We start from the raw sequence: 20,341 nt of genomic DNA on the forward strand, positions 1-20,341 counted from the left end.
AAAAAAAACACAGCTCCGGTCGCCATAAGCGATGTAACTTTTTCAGAAGGAATAGAAAACTTCTTACACGGATAACCTTTGTTGAGCGCTGGGTTCCTTTCAACCTTTTCATTTAGCGCTGAAGGTTGATTCACGTCCTTTTAACTATTACAAGCCTCAGATTTACATGACAATTCCCCACCATTAGGCTCCATGGGGCTTTGTCGGGCTCTTCTTTGCCGTAGTTATTACTAAATTCTTTCTTACGGGCTGTTTTGGTTTAATTATAGTCTCGGCTTGAACAGAAGTTGGTTTAGGGGAAAGCTATAGTGTTTTATTGGCCTGTGTTCGCAGTATGGGAATCCTTTATGTTCTGCAGCTTGGAGTACATTAACCCCAATACTTTAGTCTTTGTCCCACAGGAGCTTACTGTCTAATTTTCTTACCATCCAACACACTAACCCTCCCTGTAAACCTAACACTGGCTTTCCCTGTAACGCTACCCTTCACTGCAAAATAATATCAGCCCTCAGTCTAGCCCTAAAACGAACATTTCCTCTAACGCTAACCTTAACCCTACCTGTTGTCTAATACTAACTCCACCGGATGTATAAAAATGGTCACATTTTTTATGGTGGTGGTCAGTGCTTTGACCAGCTACTACTAAGTGGTGATTAGAAACTCCAGTAACTGATCACCAAGTGGCATATGCAGCCCTTTGACATCATAGCCTTCATGACATTCAGCTGACTGAAGTTTTCATGCGCTGACTTCCCCAATAATATTAAGTAGCTTTAATTGTGAATCAAGACAAGGCAGGCAAAGCAAACATCTGAACCATTGGAGCAAACACAAATCACTCTGGGATTTTTTTTTGTCTTCTAGCTAATCAACGGTGGCGAAGATGTGCTCATCTTTTACAATGACCGGGCTTCGTTCCCCATCCTGCTGCAGATGATGTGCTCTGAGCGAGACCGTGCAGATGAGAGCAGTCCCCTGGCCTACCATGTAACTCTGGTGGAACTCCTGGCAGCTTGTACAGAAGGCAAGAATGTCTACACCGAGATCAAGTGCAATTCCCTCCTGCCCCTGGATGACATAGTCCGGGTGGTGACACATGATGACTGCATTCCAGAGGTAAATGTCTATAGACTATACAGAGTAAAACATCAGTTGATTGCAAAATTCTCTGTTTGAAGGGTTGAAAACATATATATTTATACCTGTTTATGGTCTCTTCACAGATCAAAATTGCCTATGTCAACTTCGTCAACCACTGTTACGTGGACACTGAGGTGGAGATGAAGGAGATCTATACCAGCAATCACATATGGAAGTTATTTGAGAATTTCCTTGTGGATATGGCAAGAGTGAGTTACATCATTTTAAAAAAAGTGCTGTCATTGTGCAGTCTGAATCCAACTAAAATTGCTGCTATAGAAGTAATAATGCTTCCTGTTTTCGGTCATCAAAGTGTGCTTTTTGAAGGACTATAGGCTCAGTTGCCTTGCATCTGATATATGGCGCTGATACACTTCTGTGTGTGTGTCGTCAGTCTGGCAGCACTTACAAGATGAATCAGGTTCGGTTTGGCGTCACTTCGATGGGTTTCATTGTGTCTTACTTTAAAGGATAAGTGCACTTCAATACAAAGTGCTTTAATTCCTTCCATCCCTCCTTACCTGACGTACCTTAACCTATGCTCCCCCTTTGCAGATTCATACTTACAAGAGCCGAAGGGCCTCGGTTCTGCTTCTTAGCTTTCATAATCTCAAAGTATTGGTCCACTTTATATCACCCTGAGAGAAATTAGAAAATCTTTTCTGAAATACTTAGTCAGACACAAGTAAGTACATGTCACTTACATTGTGTGTGAATCAGAACAATCAATTTTACTTATTTGTTTCCTTTTAGGTTGTTCTATATAACAGCAAAAGTATTCTGTTATATCAGTTTGATCAGTGCATAAATATCTGTTTATCCTGCCGGAAGGTGTTCTATAGTTTACCTACTTCCTTTCCTGGGGCGAGAACTCTGCTTCTCCATAGATAGAGTACAATGAGTGTTGTCTTCCTAGGATCACCAGGTGGCGAGAAAAAAAGCTTTTAAAAATGCTGCCATTACATGTAAGGACTGATAAGCTACAATACTAAAATGTATGTAAACCCTACATTGAAGAAGACTACTTCTGTTAGTCAGTGTTACTCAGTATTCTCATAGGAGCTCTGTATTCTGTAAAAGTTATTCTAAAGTCATAAAATATTTGGCTAGTCTCCTTAGCAAAATGTGTGGTCACTTTGCAACTTTTCTTTTAATTTGTGAATAACATGATACCTGATAGGATTTCTTTAATCCCAAGGACAGATCTCGGCTTTCACCCTTCATCCAGCCCTCCATGGCATCTGCACATCCCAGCTACACCCTGTGCTTGGGATTCTCTTGGTGCAGAAGCCACCCCATCCCTTGGAGTTGCTGCAGGAGAAATGGGGGATCTAGCCCTTCCCAGCTGAAAATAAATGTCTGTGCTTTTTTGTAAATGTGAATAGATTGTGATTAGTGTGCATGTTTTACTTTAAATATTGTATTTGTACATATTTTTATCACACAAAGTATACATTTTAATTAAATGTTTTAACTTCACTTTTTGATGGGTTTGGGAACAATTTAAAACCACATTAGGGGGTTTTATTTATATATTTGTTACCATGAGGGAAAATTCTGAACTTTTCATCCGTATGGGGACATCTTGGGGAAAATCATAGAAATAGAGTTTAGAACCTGTCCTATATTTTTTTTGATGTATTGTGTGTCCCTTTTGGTTAACTTTCCCCTGACTATTGGTCAAAGTGGCATCGCTAGCCAGAACGTGCAAGAATATCTCCCCAGTGGGGAACAGGCAGCAGTGCACATCTGACAACGTATGTAACCCATATCTACTCCATCCAAAGCAAAACTATGTATAGCTTGTACTAACATAATCTTGTTTTTTTATAAAGGTCTGCAACACAACCACAGATCGTAAACACGCAGATACTGCTCTGGAAAAGTATGTCACTGAGGCCGTCATGAATATTGTCAGTGGATTTTTCAACTCTCCCTTCTCTGACAACAGTACCAGCCTTCAGGTGAGTGGACAATAGAAGGACTGACCTTTATTGGTTTTTACATATAGGAATATGAGTGGGCAAATTATCTCATATGTATGATAGTAGTTTTAGTTTTTTCTAGCAGTGCAATACAACTGAGCACCTTTAGGTACAGCTAGCTCAGAAGGTACATAAGCCACTTATCAAGCATAGAGCCAGGCTACTAGTATCCCCATAAAGGTGTATTCTCATGTTTCCCCAGTACAGGTTCTTGTAACAAATGGCACTGGGATCTGACATCTTTGCTCTGCTGCGTCTCATCATTTAACACCGTCCCTCACCTCCCTAATTCCCCTCACCTGTCAGACACCTGGGCAGAGGCCATTGCTCATTTTATTCCTCAGTTAAATTCTTGCCGTCTCCCCGATCATTGTCAGGAGCCATAATTGTCCATGTTTTCACATTCCGATCGGTGATTTATAAAAGCCAGGCAATATTTAAATAGATTCAGGACCACGGAGCAGTGCAGGATTAATGAACAGCTGGGCACATCTATCAAGACTCGAAACATGTTCGAGGAATACAGATTCCCACTCAAGCTCGTTAAGTCTTTTCCTGATTATCAGCGATTAATTAGGAGGCTGAAGGTTTAAGAGAGAGTAAAAGGAAAAAAAAAAACCTTTAGATAGTAAAAGTTTAAAATGTCTGATGAACTGGGGGACTTATTTTGTTAAGGAACTTGTTCTTTACTGTCACATGTTAGGTTTTGTCCAGGTGTAGATGTAAAACTTATGTGGGTGGCATTGGTTTCATAAAGTACTGAGTATCAAAGGCAATTTAAAGCAGAACCCCAGAACATAGCGAAATACACAGATGAAATGCACGTGTGGGATCTGCTTTACCTTCCAAAGAGCTTGTATTTCTGTCCATCCAGTCCTATTGGGCTACATACACCCGTCAGATGATTCTTGTCTGATTATTGCCTCAGGGCCAATATCAGATGAGATTCTGGTGTGTGTGGTGGATCCACGAATGACAAACGGTCATAATGGAAGTGTAAGGGAGAGAGTGCAGTGGAGTGCAGCTCTGCCATTCTCCCCTCTCCCCTCTTCATAGAGCAGAACGGCGCTTTATGTACAGCACTCATTCATTCTTTTGTAATTGGAAAGGATTGTCAAAGATCCTTTCCAACAACAATTATTGAATGTGTGTATGTAGCCTTTCACAAAGTTAGCTACACAACACAGTCCTGTATGACAGGACAGGAGACCTGATTTTTCTCAGCTGTGGTTCAGTAATACATACAGGTCTTGTCCCTCCCCCGGCTTGTGATTGGACAGAAAGCAGTGTATTGGCAAATTTGTCCTTGTCACTCTGGTTTCTTCTCATATCAGCCAGTGCCTTGGTGGCACATGAACATTGCAGTACAACTAATTGACTCCTTGTTCTGCATTTTCCTTTCTTAGTCTGAGCTCCACTATACAGAGACTACAAAAAGCTAGTACCAAGACACATTTTAGAAATTACACTGTTTACTTTTAAAGTGATACATTTACAAGAGACATTAATGATTGTCTGATACACAACACACATCACACACCACACCACACACACACTATCTTATATATCACATGATGCATTGAAAGCATATCTATTTCTTATATTTTCTTAAAAAATAAAGAGAACTTTCACTTTATTATTGCTGTAAAGTTTTGTACATATGGGTATGCATCATATATCTTAGTAGTGGTTATTATTTAGGCTCCAGGCGCACATTTTCAGCAAAATGGCCGCCCTCATGTCAGCCAGCAGATACGCTTCGGAGTAATCAAAGAGATTTAATGCGCAGATGGTGTATTTCTTTGCTTCATGTCTCTGCAGACTCACCAGCCCGTCTTCATCCAGCTCCTCCAATCCGCCTTCCGGATTTACAACTGTACGTGGCCAAACCCGTCTCAGAAATCCTCGGTGGAGTCATGTATAAAAACACTGGCAGAAGTGGGTGAGTGTGTGAACAGCTGCAGGACGCGCTCTGAACACTTTACCTTGATGAATGGAGACACTGGCGTGGATGAGGAATCTCTTTGTGCTTAATTGCAGTAGGAGGGTTCTTCAAGGGAAACTTCTTCCAAACTACTTTACCACTTTCTGTACATACTAAAGGGCCTAAAGAGTACCTGTCAGTTGTATACTGAGCCTTGTGCGCTGCATACACATTTGCAGTCCATCTGTGCCCCTCTCTCTTTGTCACGGCCACACTTATGCAAATATGAGTCTGGTTTATTAAATAATAGGCCATTGCACTTCTTCTTATCTCTCTGCCATTGCTAAATAATTTGCATTGATCAATTGTTGTGTGTGGCTTCAGCCATTAACATTTATTTCAGATATTTTTTTTTTTTGAATGGGGAAAAGTAAAAATTTTTATGACTCCGCTAGGGAAATTCCTCTACCCTTTCTTCCTGTTTCTTTGACACCCATAAAATATTGGGAGAAGCAAATGTTATTAGGACAGAAAGACACAGACAGCAACATAAATATAGGTGTTGAAATTTGTATAAAATTCAGTAATACAAGGCTTTTCATTTGGTTTTTTCTTCACTAGCAAAGAACCGTGGGATAGCCATCCCAGTGGATTTGGACAGCCAGGTGAACACGCTTTTTCTGAAGAGTCACACCAATATGGTGCAGAGAGCAGCCATGGGCTGGAGGATGAGCGCACGTACCGGGCCCCGCAAAGAGATGCTGGGGGGCCCTGCCTGGGATTACCGCAACATCATCGAGAAGCTTCAGGTACAATAGATCTGACCTCTGTCTGTGCTAGCTTCTGAGATTGACAAGGTCACCAATAGGAATTGCTGTGCTAGCTTCTGAGATTGAAGGTCACCAATAAAAATGAATCTGATATATTACTTATAATACAGCAAATGTCTATCATGGGTCTCAGAAAGTTTGCTGTATACCTGGAGAGCTTTACAGTTATGGGGGGATTGTCCCCAAATCTATCTTTATTCCTAACAGCAATCCCAGAATCCATCCAGATATCCAGTATTGTCGGAGCTGTGCCTGGAATTGGTATAGTCTAGATTCAATGAAATACAAGTCATGTGCACATGACAGGTACCCAAAAGGGAAATGATGGTGGGGGGTAGTGGCCTTTTTTTAACGATTCTTGAAAATATTTATCAAAGAGAGATCGGCTTCATCACTTTTCTTGTTTTTTATAATATGTAACTGTTTAGGTACATGGGGAAACCATTATTGTACATTATACATGCATCGATTGTATTTTGCTGATGCTCTTTCTGCCCATCTACCAGACAGGCTATGTCTGTGTAAAATGAGTGGACTCTCTGCTGCTTACGATTATATAGTCATCATGCTTCCAATAGCCAAAAACCATGTGATCAAGGTGACATGAGGCATCTTGGAGCCAAATTATGTATGCAGGGCAAGAGAAATGGTGCTTTTTATTTAGATTAAGGATTAATCTCTAATTAATCTTTTATTACCTACATCTCTTGGAACTTACAATTATCTTCGAGATTGTCATGTGGTGGGCCTAAAGTGTACCTATATGTGCCTTTCAGTGTCAACATAATTGTGATGTATCTGTAATTTTGTTTTTATTCTTGGATACAGAAAAGTTGAGTTTACCTTTTGTTGTTCTATTTTCAGGATATTGTGGCCTCCTTGGAGCATCAGTTCAGTCCCATGGTGTTGGCGGAGTTCTCGGTCCTTGTTGATGTCCTGCACAGCCCCGAACTCCTCTTTCCTGAAGGAAGTGATGCCCGGATCCGCTGCGGGGCCTTCATGTCCAAGTAGGTAACTTTGTTTTTGGTGATATTTTTATTTTGGTATTTTTTGGTTTAAGTGTGTTACGTAACATTACCTTCCCATACAGCAAATAGGAGGGATTAGATAGGCAAAGGAGCAGAGTTTCCCAGCGGAGAGTATTTCAGCAGAAGAGAGTGAGATAGGGGAAGGAGAAGAGTTCTCCAGTAGGAAAGAATATTTCCGGAGAGGAGAGTTAAACTGAGGAAGCAGGGTCCTCCAGTGGAGCAGAGTATTTCAGGATAGGAGAGGGACATAGAGAAAGGAGCAGAGTATTTCAGGAGAAGAGAGTGGGATAGGGGAAGGAGAAGAGTTCTCCAATAGGACAGAATATTTCAGGAGAGGAGAGTTAGACCGAGGAAGAAGCAGGGTCCTCCAGTGGAGCAGAGTATTTCAGGATAAAAGAGAACATAGGGAAAGGAGCAGAGTATTTCAGGAGAAGAGAGTGAGATAGAGGAAGCAGCAGAGTTCTCCAGCAGGACATAGAATTTCAGAAGAGGAGAGGAGCAAGCTTCTCCAGCGAAGCAGAGTATTTCCAGAGAGGGAAATTACAAAATGGGAGGTGTTTAGTGGTCTTTATTTCTTTCAGTGCTATAAACTAACAATCGCATCCTTCAAAGTTATTGTTGGCTCTTCGGCTGAACCAAATAAACTTATAAATGTTGTACAGAAAAGCTAATATGTGCAATTTAACAGGTTGATTAATCACACGAAGAAGCTAATGGAGAAAGAAGAGAAACTTTGTATCAAAATCTTGCAAACGTTGCGGGAAATGTTGGATAAAAAAGACAGCTTCGCGGAGCAGGTATAGAGGCTATTTTTCTCACATGCAGAATATACATATGTGTGTCGCTGTATTCTCTCACCCAGTACGCGGCAGACAGCAGCCATTAAATGACAAAAAAATGTATTTTCATGTGTCTGCAAGGTGTACGTAAACCCATGCCAAAAAGGTTATACACTCTGCCGGTTATTATTGCCATCCTAGTCACCATGGAGTTTGTTAAATCTAAAGCATGAAAAATTCATATTTTGCATAAGGCAAATAGTATATTAGGAGAAAAGAGAAGTAGAGAGAAGAAGGAGCTGAGTGGTCTCCAGTACTTTATCATCACAATTGTGTGTAAAATCCTATATTAAAAAATGAACAAACCATCTAAATACACAATAAAATATGTGTGGGAGCTTGTATACCCTTCCAGGCAATTCATTTCTGTCTGTCCCATTCTGATATTTACACAGCTATGCCCCACAGTACAACTCTGTACACTTGATCTCTTGCCTGTGACTGGACAGTGTAAGGAGAAGCGACAGACTGATCTCTCAGAGATATGCACTTAGAGTTTGAGCTCTGCTGTACAGGGATTGTTAGAGGCTGATGCCAAGTCAAAAACACTGTTTGTATTTAAAAAATGAAATGCCTTCACACAATGTAAATAATTTTACCCACAAAATTAGGATACACCAAACTTTATATATGCCATATGTTGAAGCCTCTTCTTTCTAGCAAGTGGGAGAAAGTTTTCGAAAGTTTTTTTTATCTGCAGTAATTGAACAGGCCACTAGTGGCCACTGTCTCCCCATCTGTTGTGGCTGTGTAGCTCAGAGGCAATTAGCTGGAGGCAGCCAGAGGCTGATAGAGATGTTCCAGTTTTTGCTTAGTTGAAGAGATAGTTGGGCATCACTGTGGCTAACCCAGTAACAAATCAGTTGGGTTTATTTCAAATACATTTAAAAAATAAATAAAAAGTAGTTATAGTTCACTCTTTCTTTGTGCTGAGCTACTTTTCTTATTTCAGAAGCCAAGACAAGCAAAGCTACAGTCTTCTTGATTTAAAAAAAAAAAATTAAATTTAAGGGGCATTGAGGGAGGTGAATATAATTCTAAAGACATGTTAGTTCTGAAATGTTTATCGATTTTCTTAGCACCTGTGTAGATGACGGGGTTTCCTTTTTATTGGCCATGATTCTTGCACAGGATTTTGAATGTCATGGCCAGGCATTTCTGTTTACTTGTTACCTTTTTCATACAGCAGCCAAGACCCGTCAATCGCTAAGCTCAGAATATTTTTGGCAATGGCTAAAGTTTTTAATAGCCTGCTGAATCCTGCTATTACCTGTTAAAAGTGACCACCAGAATTTTTATTGTATTTAACATTGCCAAACTTTGGTCAAGGCGGTCAAAAAGTGAACCGGTGTTAGGCTATGAACAAGATAAGACAAGATATTTACATTACAGTTGATTAGTTCACAGCAGAAAGTGTGAAGTTGTTCTAGATTATCTCATAGCTCTTCCTGCTTCCAACTACCCACAGTAAATCAGCAGCTCAGCTCACCCTCATAGCAGTGTCTCAGAAGCTCAGCTTCTCTTGCTCCCCTTCCTGTATTTTATTAGCTGTTCTCTTCTTCTCCCCTCCTCAATAGTTCAACTCTTCCCTTGCAAAAGTGTTTAGCAGCTCAGCTTCACCTCCTAGCAGTCACTTAGCAGCTCAGCTTCTTCTCCAGCAGAAACTCAGCAGTTCAACTCACCCTATGGAAAACCAATCACAAACTCAAGCAATCGAAGCTGAATGTATGATCGAATACATATAAACAGATATATAGACATTCCTATTTCAGAAAGAATAGTTAGACGTCAGCCAACATATCTCCCTCAGCACCAAACTGCTTTATAAAAAAAAAAAAAGTACACTTTTGTTTTTTTCCACTTTTAGTCCCATTTCCAGGTACGATAAAACTAGTGATCTCTGCTGTAAGTGCTCATACTCTGATACTCTGGAATTTGTCGTAATGGGCCCCGGGGCCTGATTACACACACAGGGCTCATGAGAAGTTATGCAGACATTCACAGGACTTGGCACAAGGAGTAAGTCAAAGTTTTGGTGGGGTGCATCCCCTCTTTCTATTGAAAAAAAAAAGTTTTTTTTGCAATTATTGACATTTAAGATATTTATTGCCTCTCACAGTGATCTCGCGCTTTACTTTACGATACCATCATCTGCTTTTCTCTCCAGAATGACAGAGCCATATTTGATCTAGCATCCTAGGCCACTATTTAGTTCCTGAACTTAGATGTTGACTCACAAATGTATGAAAAAAGTCACCGCGGGTTTCCAGTCCCTTACCTTGTCCCTTGTTTTAATGTTGCAGTCCAGTCCAATTTTCCCTGCAGGAGATTGATTACATAATCATAGCCTGGTCGAGGTCACTTAAATGCTAAAAAGGTCTTTTTAAATTTTTAAATTTAAAGCAGGACTAAACTCAAAAATTCAAAGAATGCAACTGTGCAGGTCTTTTATTGCAGATGGGACATTCCCTGTACCTTCACCTCCCTGATTTCAATTTTTTTTAATTTAATGGGCTCTGCCATCTTCTTCCGTTTTTGCTTTCGCTCTTCAGCCATCTTGATTAGCCATATGGCATGACAAAGTTCATTCAGTCCCAGCAGCCGCAGGGGAAGCAGGATGTGCTGCGTATCCCAGCATCTTGTGCAGTTTAGTGATTTTTGACAGCTTAGTACAGAGATCAGGCATGTAAGAATGCTCGTCTGTGCATTTCTGCAATAAAGCCTGGCTTGATCACAAATTGTAAAAGCGTAACTTTGGTTCCACTTTAAATCAATATTAATAATTATTATTCAGGACTTTACATTAAGATTCAGGCAAGGTTTAGTGTATGGGATAGTGTACATGACAGGAGCACATCTTTTAAGAACTACTGTGTAATGGTAGTAGGTACATTACTAGGATCTTTGAGACCTTCCATCTGTGTCTCCAAATCTGAAATATGTTTGCATGATTTCGTTACAGAACAGATTTTAGTTACTATTCTGGACTTCCTGATAAAAAGAACATATTTTTTTACGAAACACCTTTTTGTGCCAAAATAAGAAATCATTCTAAATTGAGCAACAGAACTCCTCAGCTTTATTCTCAATTGCCTTTTCTTGTTACAAAGGGTCACTCTGCAGATTTACAATGCTAAAAGAGATTAGGGTGGCCCGACACCAAGTGCCCCCGTGCATTTTATCTACTTAGAGGATGTCATCTCTTCCTAAAATATTAATTCTGAACTCATAAAACGTGGACCCATTTCCTCCGAGCGTGTTCCGCCGTTAAATTTTATGGCTGTGGTTGGATTATATACATATTAATTTATTGTAATTAACATTAATGCTAAAAGGGCTTCTACGGAGGGGGAGAAAGTGGCTGTCTAATCATCTTCAGGATGAGTTTAAAACTAATTACTGCTTCTCGAAAGTACAACGTGGGAGGTTAGAGGAAAACCGGAGCTGAGGGTTCGAAAGGTGTTTCCAGGTTCAGAGCGACATTAAAATCATCGTGTCATGTTAGAAATGTGGGCCAGTGATGACTTTTTTCACAGGTTGGTAATTAACCTGGATGTTATGGTGATCCTTTGGCTTCACAATACATGTGTGCAGTCAATCAAATGTGAACTTTCATCCTCTATAGGTATTCAAAGACAGAGTTTTTCAGATTTCTTAATTCCTTTTCCCACTTTTTCTGATTTTGTTCAGAGCATAATAGTTGTGGTCTGGAAGTTATCATATACATTCAACTACCTCATATCTTGGACCTCATAAGTCGTCCAAAGAAGGTCATTCCATGTCGGGGTCATGGGTGCTCAAGGCTCATTGATGTGCATGGGAATAGAAGCAAGCCCGTCTGGTCCAATTCTGTATAATATAGTACAAAATTGCTAGAAAACTTAATGCTGGTCATAAGAGAAAGATGCCAGAACACACAGTGCATCATCATAGTTCCTATGTTAACCCACGTTACAACTGAAAGTGCCTACAATGAGCATGTGAGTGTTAAAGCTGGACCATGGAGCAATAAAAGAAGGTGGCCGGTCTGATGAATTACCTTTTCTTTTAGATCAGGTTCTGCACCTGTGTTTTTCAACTAGGGTTCCTCCAGAGGTTGTTAGGGGTTTCTTGAGCAATCAGCATATTGTGACCATTACGTCAGTGATCTTTTTGGGTATCTATAAGGGTAACATCCTACCCACTGGTCAGTAATGTAGGAAGAATTCTTTCCATTGCCCCCCCCCACACACACACATTACATGTACTGTGAGCTGTGAATAAAGTAATTATAAGGGGTTTCCTAAGACCTGAAAGTTATTTCAAGGGTCCCCCTTAAAAATCTTGAGAAAGGTTGGTTTACACTAAAAGAAGAAGGCAGACCAGCATAGGTATTTTCTTTTCGAAAACCTAAAGTCTTGGCTGTCATGTGGATATTACTTTGGTACAAACCATACCATGCATGCCCTGTGATTACAACGGTATTCCTTGATGTTAGAGGCCGCTTTCAGTTTTAACCATCTTGGCACCAGATACCACAGGACAACTTCAGAGATCTTGTAGAATCCATGCCTTGTCTAGTAGATCAGTATGTATGGATCATTATTTATGGTGGAAAACCTCTCACTCACAGTCTGTTTTCTCCAGGCAAGGTACCAGGCATAGATAATATATTTATTAAACATGCTCTGTGTAATATGTATATGTTTGTCTGTAAAAAAGTTTGCACATAAGTGGACAAGTCAAACCAGTGATACACCTGTGTACTATTCAAGATTATATTTCAGTGTTCTCCCCTGATGCTTTTGGCTGGGCTCACCACCTGACATTTTCCATAACCACCTGGCTGTTTTTGGGTGGTTACTAAAGATTTAGGTCACATTACAGAAGCTGCCCCCTGCCTACAATTTCTTCCCATCCAGCTTAAAAAAAAATTCCGAACACTCTATTTGAAGACAGCATACATGAAAGAAATCAACAACTGCTGTGATGTGCCTTTTAGCTATCTTCAGATTAATGATTTGTTTACTGAATAATCCTTGTTTATTTGCTGCGTGCAAATTAAAGGTATTGAATGTACTAAGTAAAAGCAATTGTACTGTAATTTACCTAAAAGCTATTAGGTAGATATGGGCTGAATGTACTGAGAGGTGCACTACAAAGTGTAAATGTAGATGTAATGTGCCTTCATTTTGTATTACTATGTTACAACCACCAACGAATAGAAGCATGTCTGCTCTGTACCTCAGGAACTATCCCAAAAAACAACCATTCATACTCAGCACCTCCCAGTGACACATATTGCAAAAGCATAGGGGACCTTCCATTGGCAGGTTTGCATAAGCATAAGCACCTTCCATTGGCAGGTTTGTCCCCTGCTGATTACGTTAATACTTAGTACAAGGCCACATTACATACATCCAAATTACATTACATAAACATTTATACAGAATGAACACATTGGGTCCTAGGTACAAAACAGGGAATCTAACATTTCCTCAAATATTCCCTGGTGGGAATTATTGCTGCCATTGAAACATATGGACCTGGTAGATTGCGGACTCTATGAACAGATTTCATTATGTTGCATTTTTTAGTACATCCTAATACCTTCCTACCGCTTTTTCTTTCACTGTCCAGTGTAAAGATGGGGGGGGGGGGGCTGTGAATAGTCAGGTGTAAAACCTGTGCTATGTGATCATGCTGTGAAAATTTTAAGCAGAAATACAAATCCTTTGACTGGGAATGCAGCTCCCTTTATGTATATTACATGTGTGTTTAGCTGTTTGCCCAAAATTCAGCTTTAAGCATATATGTAAATGAAATGTAGATACAGAGTTCTTTTGAGGTCATTTAACACTTTCTGCACATATTGCCGCAGATGATTCATGAGTCGTAAATTATTAAAAAAAAAGAAGGCACTATTAATACCAGGCCAGCCATTTATCACTGAGCCTGATATATTGCCCCCAAGTGTCTATGTCTGTTTTTCTCTTTCATAAATAAGGTTTTGTATTTTCTTCCTTTCCTCTGTCTAGTTTAAATCTCTCACACGTGCTGTCTACTTGTCATTCTTATTACACATCTCCCCCCTGGCACTATCCTCCATGACCACCCCGCATCTCATCTCTCTATTGTTTCTCCAATTCCTCCTGGTGATTAGACAAACTGTAGTAGCCCCCCATGCCTCACACCCCATTTCTCAGTTCATTGAAAACACTGAGCCTTGTTCTCGTCCTTGCACGCCGCTGTCTGTGCGCAGCATACCCCCCCACCACCACCTGACATGTGACTGCACATGTGAAGAGGGGTGTGCGGATTTTGGGCCTCGGGGCACGATTGGAGGAGACGTTAGACGGCCAAGTCGATGAGGCGAACGAGGTTGTTCTCCCCCCCCTTTCCCCAAATCAGCCGGCAACAACAGCATGTGATTATGTAACGCCCGCAGTGTCTGGCACCGCGCTTCACTGGAGACGCGTCACGTGTTGCGCAATGCTCCTGGCCCTGAAATTCAATTAGGCGGCTCTGAACGATCGTGACTCTGCATGAGATAAGCTCTCTTCTCTCCCCTCTCCTGCTCTACGCTGGAAAGCAAATGGCTTTATTAGCTGCACATGAATACGTGGATTGTTGCCGATCCGCTGTGTGTTTGTATACAATACAGAGTCGGCGAGGGCGTAGGGCTAACGTTATGTAACGGGTCTCCATCGCAACCCCAAGAATATTGCATTCTGTCTTTTATTTAAAGGGCCCATGCATTCTTAGGAAAGTTTTCTTTCTGTAAATGACCTAGCTGCAGTTTTCATAAATATGTTGCTTAAGGTACATCTAACAGTAATATTATTTTCATTTCAGATGAAGTAGGGATATCTCAATGTCAGTCTCTATACGGGGTCATTGTTCTTGCCGTTTGTATTTAAAGGAAACCTCTGCTCTCACGTTTGCATTGTTTGATAAGAAAACAAATTCATCACCATAGGACATCTGTGGGAATGTAAAGCCAGTCTTCTGAGCAGTCATGTGCACAGCACCATTGAAGTCATTACTGACCTGCATTTCAATCTCAGGAAAACGGCGCACATGTACATAAAAGCTTACTGTAATACAAAAGGTTTTACTGGAACAGAAGGGAGGGGAAATTTCTTCAGTTGGATCGCAGACAGAAAAACAGACCTGACAAATTCTTTATTACTTTATCTAAAACTAATGCAATAAAATTGGAGCTAGTGTTGGGCTTTGATGGAGCAGCTGTCTCAAAGAACAATTAAGAAACATTAATTGGTGAGCTGCTGCTTTTGGAAAAGGTGTAATACCTGAACTAAAGGGAAAAAGTACACAGAATACACCTGTTATTTGAGTTTACATATAATATATATCCATTGGAAGGAATTCAGTAGGATTTTTACAGAACTTCTGAACAGACTGTGATGATCATTTTATGTTTATTAAAGGACAGAAGTAGGAGTAGTAGAGCTTTCTGATTTGACATTCTCACATGGTGTAGTAATTCTATGAGATGCTTCATAACAACATTTAGTAGTTATCATTTCAGTATTGTTCAAACAGAACTACAGCCTCTTATCACATGATACTCTGCTGAGCAGAATGAATACAATGCCTTACTGTTTAAGGGTGGTGCTAGCATTTAGGAACATACTAGATTGAAATGTATAGCTACCAATTTCAGGCTTATTGCATTTATTAGGGAAGGAACCTTAAGTAGCCAGTGCAGAACCAAGACCTCATCCTACTAAACACCTATGGCATAAATGGAAGCAGCTATTCCAAGCCAGGTCTTCTCATCTATCATCAGTACCTGACCTCACAGGCACACAAAATCTTAGGAAAAGCCTGAGGGTCCTTTCAGACCCACGGCATCCAACCACTTGCTTGGCAGCTCTTTGCCCCACAGCAAATCATAGCTGGGAAGGGCAAACTGCACCATGAGCAATGAGAACTACATGTGGCTGTGGCCGCCACATAAATCTGCAGGTCACAACCCTGCAGCAAACCGTGCCACAATCTGCCACAGCCACATAAAAATATGGGGATATTAATGACCATGGTTTCACAATGGGATGTTTATATACAACACAACTCATATACAACATATGTGATCCAAAGAATCCACACATTTGTGGCCATGGAGTGTACCTAGCGGGCAGCCATATGCATGCAAATGATGTCAATCTGCAACTTTGCTGAGCTAGAATGCACAAAACTTACTGCAGGACTGGAGTGTCTCCTTAAAAAGGCTCACAAATGGAATAATTTTGCTGTATGCGAGTCTGACAGAGACCGGCATAAGTGCTTGCTCTGGCTTGCTCAGGGCTGTGCTGAAAGACCTCTTTGTTGGCAGGTTTGGCAGCGAGCGTGGTGTAACCAGCAGGAATCCTGAGCTCACAAGTGACCTGTTAACACCCACCATGTCTCCAGGCTGAAGATCCGCCAGCAACTTGATAGAGCGAATAGAGCCATTAAAATCCCGAGCTCTGCTCCTGATTCAGCTGGATTTTTTTCTCCATTAAAGGAAACCCCACACATTAAAATGTTCTATGCTATTTCTGGGTCAATAAATTTGAGATCTGCAAGTGATAATTGCCCTGGTGCTATGAGGGTAACTCCCAGCATCAAGATGGTTGTATCGGCAGTTCAAATCAACCTGCAGAGACCAGAAGCCTAGTTAGGATACTGATATTTTCTGGGAGTTGCCACATTACTAGAGACTGGTGGCACGATATAATAGACATCTGAAAGCAGATTCCCATGCTACAATAGACTATTGATTAGTGTCTACATATAACTAGAGACTGCTTAGAGCCTTTGCAAGGTACAACATACTGCTAAGGTAAATCCTTGTGTTATAAGTGACTACTAAGGACATTTGACAAGACTGCTAGTGGCTGCTTTTTAAAAAAGGATTTGTGATGACTGCTAATGCTTGTCAAGAAACTGCAGAGAACTCTCAAATTGTAACAACATAGGAAAATTAGTTGGTGGCATTGTTTTCATGTTGCAAGAGACTGCTAAGGATGGCAGATATTTGCTAAGAGACTGCTGAGGGATATATTGCTGTGTTAAACGAGACTGATGAGTGTTAAGTGTGTGATAAAAGATTGCTGAGCACTGATTCAAGAGACTGCTGGAGACAGTTTTTAAGTTACAAGAAACTGCTAAGGACTATCTGAGTGCTGAGAATTGTTAGTACGGGACACGACAGGGGACTGTTACCTGTGACAAGAGAGTTCTGAATACTATTCCCTTTATATATAAATACCACTGAATAGTGTTGCTGGAGTGATTGCTTATGTTACAACAGATTGCTAAGGACTGCCAACATTGATAAGGATTAGTCTAGACATTAAACATCTGTTGACTGCTGCTATGTAACAGGAGACTGCTCAACCTGAGATTGCTGCTGCTTGATTCGGCTTGTTGTATTGAATACCTGGAGAGTGTTCTTGGGAATTTTTGTATGGCTGAGAAGTAATAGAAGACTGCTTAAGAGCTCAAAATTTGTTATTTATGTACAAAATTTTGCAGAAAACAGTATTTCAAAGCATTATTAGGCCTTGCATCCAATCATATTTAAAACTTTGCCTGTCAAGTTATCTTTCACACACAAACAATACATCAGTATCCTCTGTATGAGCATTTAATGGATATTAAGAAGAACTTCTTTAAGCATAAGGCTAGTCCTTTTAGTATAATTCACCAGATATCTCCCTGCAAATTAATTTGCTCAGTAAAAAATGATATTTTTGGTTTGGTGTTAGAAAAGGTTAATGGTAAGTACCAGGTGAGTGTGCCATGTCTTCCGGTAAGTTATATGGCTTGAATTCTCTAACCGTTTAATGAATAAATAAATTGGATTGCTCCTGATTTATTTTCAAAGCTTGCCATGTCCTCCCTCCTGAGTAGCCTAAATATTTTTCTGCCAGGGGCCCCGTTTGTAATTCTGCGCCAGTCTTTGACAAGCTGCTTTTCTAGTAATATTTTTAATTTTCTGTCGATTTAATGCATTTTTTCAGTTGTGCTTTGTTGCCTTAGTGCTGTAGATTCAGGCGAGGAAGCAATCTACATCCCTACCCCCTCATTTTTAAATATCAGGCCCACTGAGGTATGAACGCCTCAATGCTTGCCGCCATAAATCTAGCAGTCAGGATTTTTCGTAGCACCGGTCGAACAGGAACATTTTTCAAAGTCAGCATCCGCCGAGCTCTGCATCTTCCAGTCGCCGTGGGAGTAAAGTGTGCTTCTTTTATCTCCTAAATCATCCCCGAGATCCTCTGTGGGTCCTCCCGGTGCCAGCTCTCAATGTTGTGCTGCCAGGACGCACGATATGGCTGCCAGGACCAAGATAAATCTCTTCATTATTGGCATCTGTTTTGCCTTGTTTCTCTCCATCTCATTCCCCTCCTTGCACTCCATTGTTCCCTTCGAAACCCATCGCCGCTTGCCCATGGTTGGATCACAGCAACACCCTCGTGCACGCTGTGACCAGGTGTTTAGGTACGCTGGCAAGCAGCGTCAATAAGGGATTTTTAAAGGGAGGATCTTCAAGCAGATGCTCAAGAGATACTGGAGGCTTGAGCAGCAATAGTTATCAGTTCATCCTTTGCATTATTTTATTTCTGGTCTTGAATTTTAAGTAGTTTTTCTTTACTGAAACAAATTGCAAACTTTATTTGCTTTCTGTGCTTGTAAACATTATGAAATGACTGTGCCGGTCTTTGTGTAAATATAGAAGCCTTCAGATATGCACAAAACTCTCCCATAAACCTGATCTGCAGAGTTTTTGTCCATAACTCTAAAAAATATTCTGATTTCTATTGTTTTGCATGAAACTGCAACGTTAGAGCTGTCACATTGTAATACCTGGTGTATAACTATTGCAATACCTGTATATGCAATACAGGTGTGGTAGTATGACAGCTCTTACTCGTAATTAGCAGTTTCTTTTACCACGTAGTTGTTTACAATCTATTTTAGAAAAAAAATACTCAGAATATGTCAATGACTACCGTGTTACAAGAGACTGCTATGTGGGAAAAAAGGGAGGCAGTACCTGTGCCTGATCTGCAGAATTTACCTACTCATACCTACTTTTAGTTTTACTGTGTTACAAGGGACTGCTATGTTAAAGGATTAAGGAAGGCAGTACTTGTACCTGATTCGTCAAATTTCTGTCCTCGAACCTATACATAACTAACTTTAACTGTTACTTAAACAAGAGTCTGGTATGTCATTTTGTCTGTGCCTGATCCACAGAGTTTCTATCAACAACTTTACCCAAAGCCCCTTTTTACTCTGTATGTCACAAGAAAGATCTGCATAGTACCAGAGATGCATGTTGGAAGATATGTATTAAACACTAGTTCCATGGTACTGGAGACTGTTAAAGACACTGTGCCTGATTTATTAAAGCCCTCCAAGCTTGGAGAAGACTATAATGGGACATCCAGGGTGATCCAGCAAACCTGAAATGAATTAGCTCCAGGACTGAAAAGATTTGCAGACTAAGAACAAATTATTTTTGAAAAATCTTTTCCAGGTTTGCTGGATTTGCCTGGGTTCACTCATGATAGTCAATCTTCTCCAGGCTTGTAAAACCTAAATCAATGAGGCTCAGTGTCTTGGTTTCACAGGAGACTGCCAGCTTAACTGACTTAATGGGAATGTGTGGCAGGATAGATGTGTCATTGCTGGCCTGTGGACATGTGTTGGCAGGTTTTGTTACCTTTAAGTTCGTTTGTTACATCTATATATGTCTAAAGAAATGTAAAACCTGCTTGAGGCAGAGCAAACTTATCATTAAAGAGGTCAAATACACCTGCCAAAGGTAGGAAGTCAATATTATTATTATTATCATTATTGTTATTAATAATAATAATAATAATAATAATAATAAACAGTATTTATATAACGCCAACATTATTCAACATTGTACATTATTTAGGGGTTGTAAATGACAGACAGAAAGTGACACAGGAGGAGGAGAGGTCCCTGTCCTGAAGAGCTTACAATCTAGGGGGAGGGGAAAGCAGCATACAATAGGAGGAGTATGTAATGGTGGGTGGGAGTGATGAGGGTGTTAAGAGACAGAAGACAGGTAGGCAAGTTTAAAAAGATGTGTTTTAAGGGTTTTTTTAAATGAGCAGAAAATACAAGCCGAATGGGACATGGAAGAGAGTCGGAGCAGCTCTAGAAAAGTCTTGGAGCCGTGGGTGTGATGAGGTTAGGAGTGAGGAAGTCATTAGTAGCTCCATGGAGGAGCGAAGAGAGCAGCTAGGGGTGTAAGTCAATACATCTAAATGAGCTCAGAACTATCCTAAACTGAAGTCAAACTGATGTCATGCACACAAGCTTGAAACACATGAACACAAGTCCTAATTTTTATGATTGTAAGCAAATATGCGTATATCAGGTTTCAAGACCATAATGCAGATCTACAATTGTTTTGGTGCTCCTTCCATTCTGCCTTCCATTTCTCCACCAAACTAGCTTCTACCAGCAGCCACTTGGATGTACATCATAGTCAGTGTGTGCGTAAACCTGGAGTTTTTTATCCACTTGGCTGTCTTCCATGAATACTATATCCTCATCAATATTGTGT

General features: G+C 40.4%; 1 protein-coding gene across 2 annotated transcripts in view; it reads left to right on the top strand.

The window, feature by feature from the left end:
• ITPR2 (inositol 1,4,5-trisphosphate receptor type 2) overlaps positions 1–20,341 on the top strand; it is a 180,647-nt gene that overhangs the window by 89,732 nt on the left and 70,574 nt on the right. For both annotated transcript variants that reach the window (XM_072400134.1, XM_072400135.1), the window contains 7 exons: positions 865–1,116; positions 1,224–1,349; positions 2,976–3,104; positions 4,947–5,067; positions 5,671–5,858; positions 6,744–6,886; positions 7,596–7,704. In XM_072400134.1, coding sequence (XP_072256235.1) covers positions 865–1,116; positions 1,224–1,349; positions 2,976–3,104; positions 4,947–5,067; positions 5,671–5,858; positions 6,744–6,886; positions 7,596–7,704 — 1,068 coding nt within the window. The remainder of the gene's footprint in view (positions 1–864; positions 1,117–1,223; positions 1,350–2,975; positions 3,105–4,946; positions 5,068–5,670; positions 5,859–6,743; positions 6,887–7,595; positions 7,705–20,341) is intronic.

The sequence above is a fragment of the Pyxicephalus adspersus genome, chromosome 2 (assembly GCF_032062135.1).
Source record: "Pyxicephalus adspersus chromosome 2, UCB_Pads_2.0, whole genome shotgun sequence".
In the NCBI taxonomy this organism is placed as follows: Eukaryota; Metazoa; Chordata; class Amphibia; order Anura; family Pyxicephalidae; genus Pyxicephalus; species Pyxicephalus adspersus.